At 38.7% G+C, this 15,239-nt stretch overlaps 1 protein-coding gene across 1 annotated transcript in view; it reads left to right on the top strand.

Moving 5' to 3' along the window:
* The window catches only part of snx24.L (sorting nexin 24 L homeolog), a 95,555-nt gene that overhangs the window by 31,155 nt on the left and 49,161 nt on the right, over positions 1 to 15,239 (top strand). Inside the window, exon 2 of the mRNA XM_018264200.2 lies at positions 14,307 to 14,390. Coding sequence (XP_018119689.1) covers positions 14,307 to 14,390 — 84 coding nt within the window. The remainder of the gene's footprint in view (positions 1 to 14,306; positions 14,391 to 15,239) is intronic.

Below are 15,239 nucleotides of genomic sequence, written 5' to 3'. Positions count from 1 at the left end.
AGTGCATTGGGAATTCTGTTGTTGCTCGGAAGACTAGCAAATCCTACTATGAAAAACAAAAGTGACTAGTGCCCAGGTTACCTAAAATTTACAGGTCTATGCTTGTGTTCAAAAGATTTTTTTATCTGAATGTAGAAGCTGCTATAAGAACATAAAATAATTTAACAGATTGACTGAACCTGATGAAGGTTGATGCTGCTTTCACCAAGGTAAAAAGTAGCTTGACCTCTATTACAATATTTATAGAGAAACATATGTTGTTTAACAGTTTCTGCAGCAGTACAGAGTGTTGGCCAACAAAGGTATAGAAGTCTCTGGCCTCTCAACCAACCTTTGGTTTAGCTTCTGCTATCCCATTGGGAGACACAAGCTCGTTACTAGAAAGAGGATATACTGTAAAGGGGCAAAATGCTGCGTATTTGTGTTCATAGTAACTGCTAGTTGATCCAGAGGGAGGCAAAAAAAAAAACATTTGATGCCTCTCCAATTTGCCTCAGAGGGAGAAAATTTCTTCCTGACTCCAAAATGGCAATCAGACTAGTCCCTGGATCAACTTGTACTATGAGCTATCTTTCATCATAACCCTGTATTCCCTCACTTGCTAAAAAGCCGTCCAACCCCTTCTTAAAGCTATCTAATGTATCAGCCTGTACAACTGATTCATATAAGGGAAGATTTTGCTGGATGTGGTTGGATCATCAATCACATACTCGTAGGATTTCCATCTCAGCCAAAGTCAGAAACAGAATATAGGATGGGGAAGTGGGGGTCATGACAAGTAAGATGGGGTTGGTTAGGTGACTTCACAGGTGGGCATAGGGGTATATTCTCTGTGATCAGACAATGCTAAGAAAAACTGGATGGTTAAAAACTGTACAGGTGGTAATCCTTTTTGAATGTAGTGGTACAAGTATAAAAATAATGAAATTGATATTAAAATCTGATCCGAACACAACTTGAAATAATTTCCAGCCACACAACAGTTGGAAATGAAGGCTTCATGCTGCATTTTCATCCAAATGAATCTCAACTCCGTAATAAGCCACCTAACCTTACTTGATCAAATTTCACATTAAAGAATGGAAGATCATGTGACAAATCCTGCATTATATACCAATTTATGAGTCTTAATGGAAGGCCATGGCTGTCCTGTTGTGGTGTTATGATGTCAACAATGAGAAATTGCAACCATCACAATGACATGGGTTTGATCAAATCCTTACACCAACCCCTGTAGGTGCCAACAGGGTGTAGTGAAGTTGAAGTATGTGTAGCAAAATGACCTTTTCTGTGTTCTGTTTTTCATCCTGGGCATTATTTATTGATGCAATGTAACTTTCTCTGACTTTCTTTAAGTTTATCTAGTGGTTGCTGATAGCAAAGCAATTAAAACACCTCTAACTTCCCCCTATCTAAAAAATGTTTCCATACAGTGCCTCCAAGTGTGAGTTCTTAATGAGCAAACTTTGACCTGTTTCACATACGCCAAGTAAAAAAGGTGCTAGAGCTGGCTCGCATGTTTATCATGTCATGTCAGATTTGTTTCTTGCATATATCTTCTGTAACCAGCAAAGATCCAGCTATCTTTCTGCTGAACAGAATGTGCTTGTTGTGAGTACAATATAAAAAAAATGGAAGACAAGTGATTATTTAATAGCCCAGAATACTTGAGACAATGAAAGCCAGGAACCCATATATAGAGATGAAGTAGTAGTAGTAATGTCACATAATGCTTTCATCCCAGTAATATAGGCCATATAGCTAGATATGTTCCTCCATTCTGGCATGTGCTGTAAAAATGTAATACCCTCTTAATTTCCAAAACCATAGTGCAGTTGCAACCCCTGCAACAAACATTTTCCTGATCTAAAAGCATTCTGTGTTTCTGGTTTTTGTATATTTTAAAGAGACCAATAAACAGTCCCGGCATGGTAGGAATAGAGATCTCAGAACATACATTTCGTATTAATACAGGAAACCCATTAAATAGGAAGGTCCGAATTATGGGAAGGCCATCTCACATATAATTCAATTTTTTTTTTCAATTATTTCCCTTTTCTCTGTATTAAGAGAAGAGAGGCGGAAGTCAGAAGCAGAGCGAATGTTGTGTGAAGGAGTGTATTTTGAGACTAGAGATGATATATAGCCATTGAAGGGATATGCATAGGGGAGCAGTTGATGTTGAATGGTGAGATAGATTGATGTGTTTAGCAGCAGCATTTAGAACAGATTGGAGTTGTGAAAGGCGACTTGTTGGAATACCTGCAAGGAGTAGGTTGCAGTAGTCAAGGCGAGAGATTAAGTGTTTTGGTTGTATCTGAACTGACCTATGGCCGTATTCAGGCAATGTTGCGCAGCTGCATACGACATGATTTTGTGAGTGTTTGGATGTGAGGTGAAGACAGATGAGAAGATAAATCCTAGACAGCATGCCTGTGTGGTCAAGTGAAAGGCAATGTTGTTAACTGTGAGAGAGAGCTGAGGGACAGGGGAGGATCTTGGATGAAATATATTGAGTTCTGTTTTTGAAAGATTCAATATCAGGTGGCCCTGTGACATCTAGGAGGAGACAGCAGAAAGGCAGTCCATAACTTGGGATGGACAGAAAGAGAGAGAGGTCAGGAGTAGATAAGTAGAGTTGGGTGTCACCAGCATAAAGGTGATACTAAATTCCAAATAACAATATGTTTTCCTAGCAAAGTAGAGTATAGAGTGAGAGCAGCAGGGGACCTAAGACACAGCCTTGAGGAACTCCAACCGAGAAAGGGAATGTAGTAGACGCAGAGTTAGAGAAGGCAACTTTAAAGGAACGGTCAGAAAGATAAGATGTAACGCATGAAAAAGCAGTGTCACAAATGCCAGCTGAGTGTAGAATGTCTAGGAGGAGTGGGTGGTCAACTGTGTCAAAGGCTGCAGAGAGATCTAGAAGGATGCATATGGAATAGTGACCTTTAGACTTTGCCAGGAGAAGATCATTGGTAACTTTGGTGAGTGCAGTTTCAGTTTAGTGTATTGGGCAGTAACCAGATTGCAGGGGTTTGAGAAGGGAGTTGAGTGTGACACTGGACCAGGTGTTTGTAAACAAGCCTTTCCAGCAATTTAGATGTGAATGGAACATGTGAAACTGGACGATAGTTAATGGGAGGGCTGGGAAGGTTTTTTAATGCTAGCAATTAGTGCTTGTTTGAATAAAAATGTAAATGTACCAGTAGAATGGGAAAGGTTAAATAGGTGACTAAGTGTAGGAGAGAGTGTATCAGATATTGGGTAACGCATGTGAGAAGGTATGGGATCAAGGGAGCAGGTTGTTGGTTTTGAGCAGGCTAGAAGTTTGCTAAATTCATCTAGTGTTGCGGAGGGTTGTGAGTGAACTGCAAGACAATCTGAAATTGTTGTCAGATTATATGCAATTGATTTTTTTCTTTAAAGAAATGAGCAACGCCTTGGGCAGTTTCATTAATGGATGGAGGGTGTGGAGGGGGCATAGTAGTGAGTTAAATGTGGCAAACAGTTTAGTGGTTTAAAGTAGAGAGTGGAGATTAAAGAAGAAAAGTACAGTTGTTTGGCTTTTTAAAGGGCTCGATTGGAGCAGGAGAGCATGAATTTTGAAGTCCGGATCAGTTCGTGACTTTCTCCACTGTCGTTCAACTGATCTATTTCTGAAGTACAAAGTTAAACTGGTGTGCCAGGGTAGGAGTTTAGCTGGTCAACTGTGATGGGTGGTAGAAGGAACAAGGGAGTCAGGTGCTGTTGAAAGAGCATTTTTGTACATAGAAGCTGCCATATTCAGACAGGAAATGTTGTTAATGTGAGCGAGCCCCTGTGCTACTACTGTTAATTGTTGTGGATCAAATGTGTTGAGATTTCTGTATGTGTGGGTGGAATAGAGATGGTTGTAATATTGCAGGTGAAAGTGATGTCTGAAAGGAAAGTAGGTGAGGGTGAGATTGAGTGAAGGGGAAGTTAGTAAGGTTGGAAGGGTGACATGAGTGGCAGAACATAAGATCAAAAGCATGACCCTCAATGTGAGTAGGAGAGTCAGTCCACTGAGAGAGAGCAAATTAAGTTGTTTAGAAGAAGCTGGAAAAGCAGAGTTGTCAATGGGAATATTGAAGTCACCTAAAATGAAAGCTGGTGTGTCGCTTAAGAGAAAGTACAGAAGTCAAGTAGCAAAGTGATCCAAGAAAGTAGAGTAGGGACCAGGGGGACCATATATGACACGCAGAGAGATTGCAGAAAACAAGCCTGGACTTCAAAAGAAGTGAAGGAAAGAGAAGTTTGCATGGTTAGAGTTTGAAAACTACATTTGGAGGAGAGAAGAAATCCAACCCCACTGCCACGATGGTCTCCCTGTCTAGGAGTATGACTAAATGAGAAGCCTCCGTTGGAGAGGGCAGCAGGTGAAGCAGTGTCTGTTGCATAGAGCCATGTTTCAGTGATAGCCAGAAGATTAAGAGATTTGGATCTAAAGAGGTCATGAACTGCTGTGAGTTTAAATTGCAAATTGATCGAACGATGAGTGAATGGGACCAGGGATTGGGGAAATATCCCCAGCTTCATCAGCCCCAGATGGGTTGAAAGGGGTTAAACAAACTAACTAGGAATGCACCGAATACAGGGTTCAGTTCGGGATTCGGCCTTTTTCAGCAGGATTCGGATTCAGCCAAATCCTTCTGCCTGGCCGAACCGAATATATATATATATATACACACACACATAAATAAACATAACAAACAAAACATATCATGCAAAAATACAAAAGATAACAAATACAAATGGTAGAGGGCACAATCTAAAAGCTAAAGAGGGCCCTACTTTTAGCATGGATTCAGTATGAATTGCTTCAACTATTTTGTTTAGGTTTCATGATAGTCAGACTGAATGCAGAAAAAAAACGCCAATACCTTAGTATGCTGCAACAGGGGTGATCCCAATTTATTCCATAGTGCTACCAGACACTGCAGTTACAATCAAACATTTCGGGAACACCTGTCCCTTCCTCAGTGCCAGGGACAGGTGTTCCCGAAACGTTTGATTGTAACTGCAGTGTCTGGTAGCACTATGGAATAAATTGGGATCACCCCTGTTGCAGCATACTAAGATATTGGCGTTTTTTCTGCATTTGGATTAATTGCTGGCGTTTGGCTAGGCCAGTGCCATAGCCTTTCACCCCTTAAACTGAGCTTTTATGATAGTCAGACTGGCCATTTGCTTTACAAGCTGTAAACAGTAAGCATTAAGGGGAAATTCTGGTTATATTCCCCATTCTCTCGATCAACTTTTGACTTCGCTGTACCGTGATTTGCTGTATATGAGCAACACATCGTCATGTAGACATTTCTATCTGCTTACCCCTGTAGCATTCAAACTTCTCCCTGCTTATTAAGACTTTAAAGATACAAAGCAGTAGCTCAGTAATTGCTTTCTTGAATCTGCCCTTAATAATTACATGTAGTAAGGCTGTATTGAAAATTAGAAAGGCAGAGACTAATGGAAAACTGGATTTTCCACTGAATTAGAAAGCAAGACAATCCATATATTGACAAGACTTCAGGTTGAAAGAGATCAAGAAAACTGTTTTAGACTGTCTGTGAAAAGACTCAAATGCTGGTCTGATATACAGTGGCATCTGCATTTTCTCCAAGTAGATATGTTTCGTGTAGATATGTGTCGAGATAGGACAGAAGTTGAAATCAACAGGACAGAAATAATGTGTATTGTTGAAGCTTGGCTGTACTGGATATACATGCAGTCTGGAGGTGGGCAGACTTTGACTGATACAGTATCTCATAGCCACAGGAGATATACATCTGCTCGTCTTAAATTCTTGTGCTGAATATGCCGCTATATGGTAGGCAGAACTCACAGTATTTGAAACAGCATGACAGTAGTAGAGGCAAAAAGCAATCTTACTTATCTTGTCACATTTTTCTACTATATAACATTTGTTTTGTTTTTGATTTGTTTTGGGAGATTATAGAAAAATGCAATTGCATTTTACCTTTTTTGCCATGGGAGTATTGTACTAAAAAGGGGTGTGATATGCTTCTACTTTTTCTTTCTTTCTTTCTTTCTTTCTTTCTTTCTTTCTTTCTTTCTTTCTTTCTTTCTTTCTTTCTTTCTTTCTTTCTTTCTTTCTTTCTTTCTTTCTTTCTTTCTTTCTTTCTTTCTTTCTTTCTTCTTCTTTCTTCTTTCTTCTTTCTTCTCCTCCTCACCATTTATAGAGATTATATAACATTTACATGACTCCCTATCCCAGTAAAGAATACAGTTTAAGGCTCCTATCACATTGCTACTCACTATGTTGAGTTTTAACAGGAGCCAGTTAACTTGCCTGTATATTCACAATTTATTGTAGGCATGGGTCAACTATAGCAAGAGCTCTACAGAACACTAGTGGAATATAACAAACCATTACTTACTCCCATACCTGTACACAAAATATGCTTTGGACTTTGACACATTCCATACTCGAAACCTACACACATAGAAAATCGTATATATATCGGAAGGTGTTACTACATTGTGTCCTATATATGTGCAATAGCAGCAACTGAGTAATCACTACTGTGCCAGTTCATCAGAATGTGTTCTTTTTAGCAGTAAAGCACAATTCCATACCTCCCAACTATCCCGTGTTTTTTGAGGGACAGTTCCGATTTTGACAGCTCAGCCCTCAGTCCCTGATTGTTACTGAAATGACCCTACTTTCTCTTTGATCTCCTGCACTGAACAGCCAGAAAAAGATACAGTTTCTAACTTAATTGGCTTTTGGCAGAGAGCCCAGAATACATTGCAGGTGCACTTAGATACAACTGTAACAATTAATGATAAGCAGGTCTCTTGGGGAAACTGACTTGCAGCATAAAGGGAAATTCACATTCATTAGCAAAACTGTAATAACACCTGCCAAATTTTGTAAAATGAACATGGTAATTAGGGGATGTGGCCACAAAATGGGAGTGGTCAAAAAATTTCACCCCACTCCACGCGGCAAATCTTTTGTCCCTCTTTCTATTTTTCTGCTTTATGCAGTGAAAATGCTTAGTAATGATGTGCGGGTCAACAAAAAGTCAACCTGTATCCGACCCTAACCCGATGTGCTTCAGTATTTATAGGCCCATCCCACTCTGTCAGGAAAGGGGTGGGGCATGCAGGCTTAAGCCTAAATAAACTGCCGAAGGGTTGTGGAAGGCTGTCAAGATTGTGCGGAAGTCTGGCCAAACCCAACCCACTTGCGGTATTCGGGCCGGCCTGCACATCAGTAGTGCTTAGCATGTCTTAGTTCAAATTCTTGCTCCCAAAATCAAATATCAAACGGGAATGTCCTGCAATGTCCCAGTAAAACCCTGATCTTTGTACAACTGAAAATATGCTGCCCTGTTTTAAAATGAAGTATGCATGCGACTAACCTGCACAACTCTGAAAAATGGGCCAAAATCACTTGTAAATAGTGTGTAAAGCTGCTAGTTACATATTGCTGTAAAAGTGACTCTAGGAACTGGTATCCTAGATATTATTCTGGAATTACAGCGTCACCAATCTCTATAGCTGTTATACTTTGTACATAATCATCATAAAAGCATTTAACACACAGCTGCTGCGTTTGTTTTCTAACATACTATCCCGTGTGCCTTTGGACCTTTAATTTCTCATGTCTCATAGGTGGAGCTTATTTAATAAGCAATGCAAACTGATGTCATTAAACCCATAACTAAAATGAAGACAGGGCAAGCATTAAATGAAACTGATGTGCTTCTGGCTGGGTATTAAATAGAAACAAGCAAGGCTTAAATATATTTATCAATTTATATTGATGTTGCAATAGCATGAAAACAATCACCCCGGCACCCTTATTTAACATGCCAATATTTATTACATCAATTTCCCATCATAATGCCTACAAATCATGACAGGTCCAGTGATAAATACTGTAGCCCAGTGGCTGGATGTTTAAACTGAAACACTGATTGTGTGCGAGTCCTGGGATAAATTGTCAGTGCTAAACATAATCTTTGTATTGTTTACACTTGTCCTGATATACTGAGTTATAAGGAAAGCTCATTAATCTGTCATCATAAGCATACAGTATATATGTTCAGTATTGATAAAGCCCACTGTTTCTCACAGGCAACTTATGTGTTAGGTACACGTTCTAACTTATGGCTAAAACAGCTGTTCCAATGTTTCTACAAACCATCTTAAATTTTGCAAGTCAACATATTTGTTTGGAAGTCATTGTTCCTAGGCCAAAGCCAAGGTACAAATGTTCAGATTATGATAGATCATTTAACTAGGGAAGCGTCTTTGTTTGGGGTGGAAAAATCAATGCCAAATCTCTTGGAACAGCTATTTTTTCTATCATATGCATTGAATCATACAAGAGAATAAAGAAATGCTGATGCTATATTTAGGGCGACAGAGATTCATGTGGAGTGGTTGACCACAGTGAAGAACATTTATATTGAATTTGTTTGTTCTCTCCTTTTGTTTAAACACAGTGTGCTCAATTGTATCTATTGATATTTAAGTTTAAAGGGAAATTAAACTCCAGCACAGGACTATGGTGTAAATACTAAACCTTCTGGTTTGGACTTCTCTAGCAGCCCAAGGAAACCACAGCACTTTAGCACTAAAGATCTGTGTGTGCTTCTGAAGATGCCCCCAGAGCGCCCCATCTTCTTTTTGATGATTTTCAAAACAAGTTCTGGGCTGCTACCTGAGCCCTGGAGCATCAATTTCTATGACAGATGGTTTCTAAAAATCCCTAAGTTTAGCTTCTCAGTTCACTGAGCATGTGCAGTGCCACTGACACTCAAAAGATAAGCTAACAACATCCGAGATGGGGAGCAATTCTAAATCATTTTTAAGGCATGTATAATAACTGTTATTAGACTGCTCAACCTTTTGGCTAATGCAGTATATAAATTAAAGTGTTTGTAGTAGTTTGATTGTAGGCTTTAGTTCTCCTTTATTGTCTCTACAGTTATGATGTAAAATACTAAAAGAGTCCAAATCTATATTAACCGCATGTTACAAAAGTGACTTTCTGTTGTTTCAAAGCTATAAAAAATATTTAGTACAACACTTGGCATGAAGTAAGAGAAAAAAAGAACTAACCCTTGAAATTGCACCTCCCCATCTCATAGTCCAAACACTCAGTGAGCCATATTAAAACTTAACTTTTACTAAATAGATTAAAACAAATCCAGGAAAAACATAAAATCAGGTAAGGAACAGGGAGACGGAAAGTTTAAAGGTAGGTGGTTGGTGTATAAAGGCTTAAGAATGAATCTCAGACCCGCCTACTCCGTTATCAGCTAGCGTAACCTGAGAACACACTGGAGGTAGGTAAGGGGTCTATAAAACCTCAAAATGGGTCTCAGACCCGCCTAATCAACTTGCTGCCGATACCCCTTCAGTCCACAGTTAAACAGCCACCCCTTCACTCGCAATCAACTCCTCCCGGTTGTGCAGACAGAAACGGGCAAATTCAGCACCATGTGTGCACGAGCACATGTCAAGCCTGTCTGGCTGAATTATTAAACTGTACTGAAGGCTCAAACCATATGGTTGGTATTGGAGAGTTTTACCCCTATAGGTACTGCCCAACCCCTTCACCCACAGAGCTCCCCTCCCGGTTCATAGTGTGGAGAATAGCCTCTAATATGTCACGTTCATTCACCCTGCCTAACCATTCTAAAAGGCGGCTTTTTTTTTTTTAAAGTTTTTATTTTTGCATTTTCAATAAACATACAATTAAACTTAAAGAAAAAGAAGGAAATAGTGATATGGTGCACTTTGGTATCAATGACATATAGCTCAGTATTACTTATCAGACATTATTAAATTCCTGCCCAGCTGTGACCCTAGGCCCTGCTGTATGACTTTTTGTAGTCCACATGAATACAACTTAGAATTCTGTATTATTTATTGGATAAATATCTAGCCAGGGGGCCCATATCTTGTCAAATTTTCCAGGACAACCCCAAGAGTCATATGTTAGCTTAATATATATGTTATGTTTAATCGAGGGAAGAACTTTATTTACCAAATTGATCCAATGTTCCACTTTGGGCTTTGTATGTCCCATCCAACCCATTGCAATTATCTTCTTTGCATAGTATTGAAAAACCCTTGCTAAGGACCTGTTCTTATTCAATGGAAAAAGGTCGTCTACTTGGACCAGCAGACAAATTTCTGGATTGCAGATGTTGGGAAAGGCTAAATTATCAACCATGTATTTGACCACCTCCCTCCAATATAATGGCAGAGTTGGACATTCTAAAATGCGCCTTGTGGCATGAAGCCCAGGCAGTACTAAGGCAAAGTGTGGAATTTTCCGATAACCCCACTGTTTTACAGGGTGACTCTCATTGTAAGCTGATATTTTGAAAAAAATAATTGATGGTTCACATCACAAAAGGCACGTGAAGTTATCTTTTTTTGAAGAAATACTGGCATCTGAATGGAAAGTGTTTCCTTTTGCTTTAAAATGTATATTGTTGTGTAAAGTACTGCTGTAGTGAATTCATTTTCAATTTGCTGTCATATCTGTTGCTTGGGCCCCCAGCAAACCCAACATTTATGTATGACCATTCATGTGGTCAAATTGCATAATATCTGGTCTGTTCGCCCCCCAGGGTATGGCCACCGGAATCAAATAAAGTTCTGCCTTCCCAAAGAACCGTAGACAAATACTTGCATTTTTGTTGTGAAGAAAACAAATTAACTGGTGTTGTACCTAAAATTGTTATTTAGAAGTATTTATACAATAAATATGAACCTTTTTGCCCTTGTACATTACAATTTGGCTGGAGTTAGTATCCCACTGGATCCATTACACAGTCTGTCAGAAGACACTGATTCCGTGCTATGTTCCTGAAACAAACAGCTATCAGTGCAACACAACAAACACAGATATGGAATTTGTTATCCGGAAACCCGTTATCCAAAAAGTTCCAAATTATGGGAAGACCATGTCCCATAGACTCCATTTTAATCAAATTTTTAAAAATGATTTCATTTTCTCTGTAATAATAAAACAGTACCTTGTACTTGATCTCAGCTAAGATATAATTAATCATTTTTGGAGGCAAAACAATACTATGGGAAATATTTGTATTATATACTTACATCATTTTTTTTGTAGCTATAGGGGCAGATTTATTTATTTATTTTTTTTTTTAATCTCTTTTATTTTTAAAAAATAGATATATTGACAGAGAATAACATAAATATCTTTTCCAGTACAGAACATTGCAATTAGTTCACAACAGTACAACTCCAAGTAGTATAAAATACATTAAACGCATTGTTTTGCTCAAGGTTGTAGAAACACATTCCATGGGGCCCAAATTTGCATATGTCTCTCTACCCTGTCTTCTAATAAAGCTGTTAAATATAACATATTCTGTGTTTGAGTAATTTTTGCAGTGACAGCATGAATATCAATAGTGTGTTGTAGCCAGTGTTTCGCTAAATTGGTTCGTGCAGCAGCTAAGATTTGACTCATCAAGGTATTCTGGAAGGGGCAGATTTATTAAGGTTCGAGTTGTGTTTTCCACGAAAAATTGAGTTTCCAAGGTTATTTTTGAGTCAAAAATCTATTTTTCGGTTATTAAGAAAAAAAAATTCTAATCTGAAATACACTGATCTTAAACCTGTTGAGGTCATGTAGATGTCAATGGCACAGGTCACTTGAACCATATCAGATGTTAATAGCCTTCATGATGTTTTTTTCGGAGGGTTACGCTCGAAAACTCTATACATTTTTCAGCAAAAACTCGATCAATTGGAGTTTTCGGGATGTTAACCCTGAACTCTGATTTGATTTTTTTACATTCTCGTTTTTTTTTTAAATTAGAAACCTTTCGAGTTGTTAGTTCATTCGAGGTCTAAATAGTTCACATAACTCTAAAATTCAATCTTTGATAAATAACAATTGCTCAAGGAATGGAAAGGTGGCACTCCGGTTAGATGCCAACAGGTTTATGCCAACAGGTCACTGACCAACATCACCTGACACGTTTCGTGAGTAAATCCGTTAAAGGAGAAGGAAAGCTACCGAAACAGTTTATTGCCAATAGATTAGCCACAATAGTGCAAGCTGTAACACTATATTTATTCTGCAGAATGCTTTACCATACCGGAGTAAACAACTCTAGAAGTTCTTTGTTTGTTTAGGATAGCAGCTGCCATATAAGCTTGATGTGACATCACTTCCTGCCTGAGTCTCTCCCTGCTCACTCATAGCTCTGGGCTCAGATTACAGCAGGGAGAGGGAGAGATGAGCAAACTGAGCATGCTCAAGCCCATAGAAGGAAAGAAATGTGCTCAGAGCAGGATTACTTTGAGGGTTTATTGGTGTATTTATATAGACCTTTCTGATAAAGCTTAATTAATTTTAGCCTTTCCTTCTCCTCTAATCATGAAGCCTATGATTAAGGGAGTTACTCCCGAAATGATGTTGGTCAGTGACCTGTTGGAATAAACCATCTTTCTTATCTAACCGGAGTGCCGCCTTTCCATTCCTTTGAGCAATTACTATTTCAGTGAAGAACACACAGGGTGTGAGTTTGGAGCGGCCTAAAGCTTTTTTGTGCATTGATAAATAACCCCTGAATGTATGGAGATCGAAATTACAGAAAGACCCTTTATCTGGAAAACCCCAGGTTCCCAGCATTCTGGATAACAGGTCCCAGACCTGTACTTTATGATCACACAATTGGACAGGTTCATTTTAGTCTCTGAAGAACACCTCCCATTAATTAACCTTCTTTTTAATACTAAGGATACTATATGTTCAGCTGGTCACATAATAGGCCAGTGCTGGCCCTGACAATCTACCCAATTGTCTGGCAACTGCCCCACCACCTCCTTTATTAGATGCAATAACTTGATAACTTCACTGATATCTTTTGAAGTTGTAACAGTATGGATAAGGCAATGAAAAATATTGAACTCTTAGTTGCTGAATTCCCAAACTGCTAAGAATGATAACTGACGCTGCCTGACAGCTAGCATAGTAAAGCGCCTCTTGCTGCTATTTTTCCTCTTCGTTGTATGCGGTTCATATTTCATGGGAGCTCTTCAGGAATGTTTACAATAATTAATTCAAACATTTCTATTTGTAATTATCTTCTAAAAGATAGCATTGTTCAATGGGAAGCTAATTTCCTTACGGTGTTTTTATTTTTCATCCTTCTTTATTTTGGCACTTATGAGTTATGTGAACCAATTTCCTGGTATTGTTAGCTGGTAGCAGGCTGCACTTTCTCAGCTGAAACGTGATAGGATAGGAAAGCACAATTACCGGGGAGAAAATCCAGACCGCGCATGAATAAGACTTGCTTGAATTCGAATTTTAGATACTGTTTTTTTCTTTGCAATTTAAGCATCACTTCAGGCACTTAAAGCAAATATTGTGGTGGGTTTATTTTTATATTTCTTGTATTATTTTCTTTGTATGTTTTTTTATTTTATAAAAATGCACACTGAGGGGCACATTTACTTAGCTCGAGTGAAGGATTAGAAGTAAAAAAATTTTTGGCTACTTCGACCATCGAATTGGCTACTTCGACCTTTGACTACCACTTTGAATCGAACGATTCAAACGAAAAATCGTTCGACCATTCGATAGTCGAAGTACTGTCTCTTTTAAAAAAAACTTTGAACACCTACTTCACCACCTAAAACCTACCAAGCACCAATGTTAGCCTATGGGGAAGGTCCCCATAGGTTTCTTAGGCAATTTGTGATCGAAGGAAAATCGTTGAAAATCGATGGATTAAAATCCTTTGAATCGTTCGATCAAGCGATTTTTCCTTTGATCTTTCACTCTAGAGGACAGTGGCGAACTCTTACTTCACTCTTTGATAAATATACCCCCTGTGTGTCAAGCAAGGGGCCAGCTGCCACTTTAGAGTTGATTTTTGACTGAGAATGCCTTCAGTATTGGAACTAGGTGGGGGCGGCCCCCCCCTCCACCCTCCACTCCCCCCCATCCGTGCACATTTACTTTGCGTCGGCTGCAGCACGCGTGTTCTGCCGGGGGGGCCCTGCGGGGGTGTGGGACCTGGCCCAGTTGCACCCCATGGTAGTTACGCCACTTAATGCCTGTGCCAAGTCAAGCAATATGCCCATTATATTGTATTCCCTGTTTAAGGAGAAAGAAATGAAAGGCCATGCAGTTTATAAAGTAAATTTTCCCCGTTTAATTTGTGACCACTACAATGTAGAAAAGTTACAGTATTGCTCGCTTATTACATTGTTTTAATTACCATTTCTCCTGGTATATTTTTCAGGTGTTTAGAATAGAAGTATTAGTAAATGGCAGACGGCATTTTGTTGAAAAACGGTACAGCGAATTTCATGCACTTCATAAAAAGGTAAATATTACAGCTTCCGATTTATCATCCTGTGCATTAAGTTTGATGCCTTTGTGTTAGTGTTTGTGTAAACTGCCCATCACAAACTGTTAGGTGCAAATGGATGGGGCTTGGGCTATAGAAATTATGTTATTGAAAGAGGTAAACACAGATTACAATCAGTTATTATCGGTGCCTAGTGATGTCATTTCTGTCACACAAAACGTGTCCAAAAAAGGGGTTTGTTGAAGGTCTGTACAATAAAGTAAATATATTTCTTAAAAAAAAAAGGGTACATTATTCACTATATAAACTTACCAACATTGTGTAATGGTTCCCTGTATAAAACATTTTTTTTGTCATTTTAGAATGGCATACATTTCTAGGCATTAATCGGAGAACACGATTATTTACAATTTACCAAAAGAAATTTGGCAAGTAATATTTATCATGTAGGCGTTCTGGTCTTGTTGGGCCGATGTATTGTCAGTGGGTTGTATCCTGTGCAATTTATCTTCTCTTTTACATGTGCTGTCACCAACTCTAACAGCTGTGATGATGGCCCATTCAAAGCCTGACATTAATAAAGTAAAAAACGAAAGGTTTTTGTTATCTTTGTAACAATAAATAGAAAAAAATATTATTCTACTGTCACTTAACACTTGGACACTGGGGTAGTTTTTCTACAAAATCATGATAAGCTAAGTTTTGCTTACCATGTATTGGTAATTGCCCTCGTGCAATATAGCATGTATCATGTTAGTGAATTAGCACTGTGTGTCATTTCTTTTTGTTTTTATGTGACTCACTGCCATTTGCTACTTATAAATAAACACAAGCAACTCCTATGTGACTTGTCATGGGCTTTAG

The sequence above is a fragment of the Xenopus laevis genome, chromosome 1L (assembly GCF_017654675.1).
Source record: "Xenopus laevis strain J_2021 chromosome 1L, Xenopus_laevis_v10.1, whole genome shotgun sequence".
Lineage (NCBI taxonomy): Eukaryota > Metazoa > Chordata > Amphibia > Anura > Pipidae > Xenopus > Xenopus laevis.
Note: the sequence above shows the minus strand (reverse complement) of the source record. Positions and strands in the feature narration are given on the sequence as shown.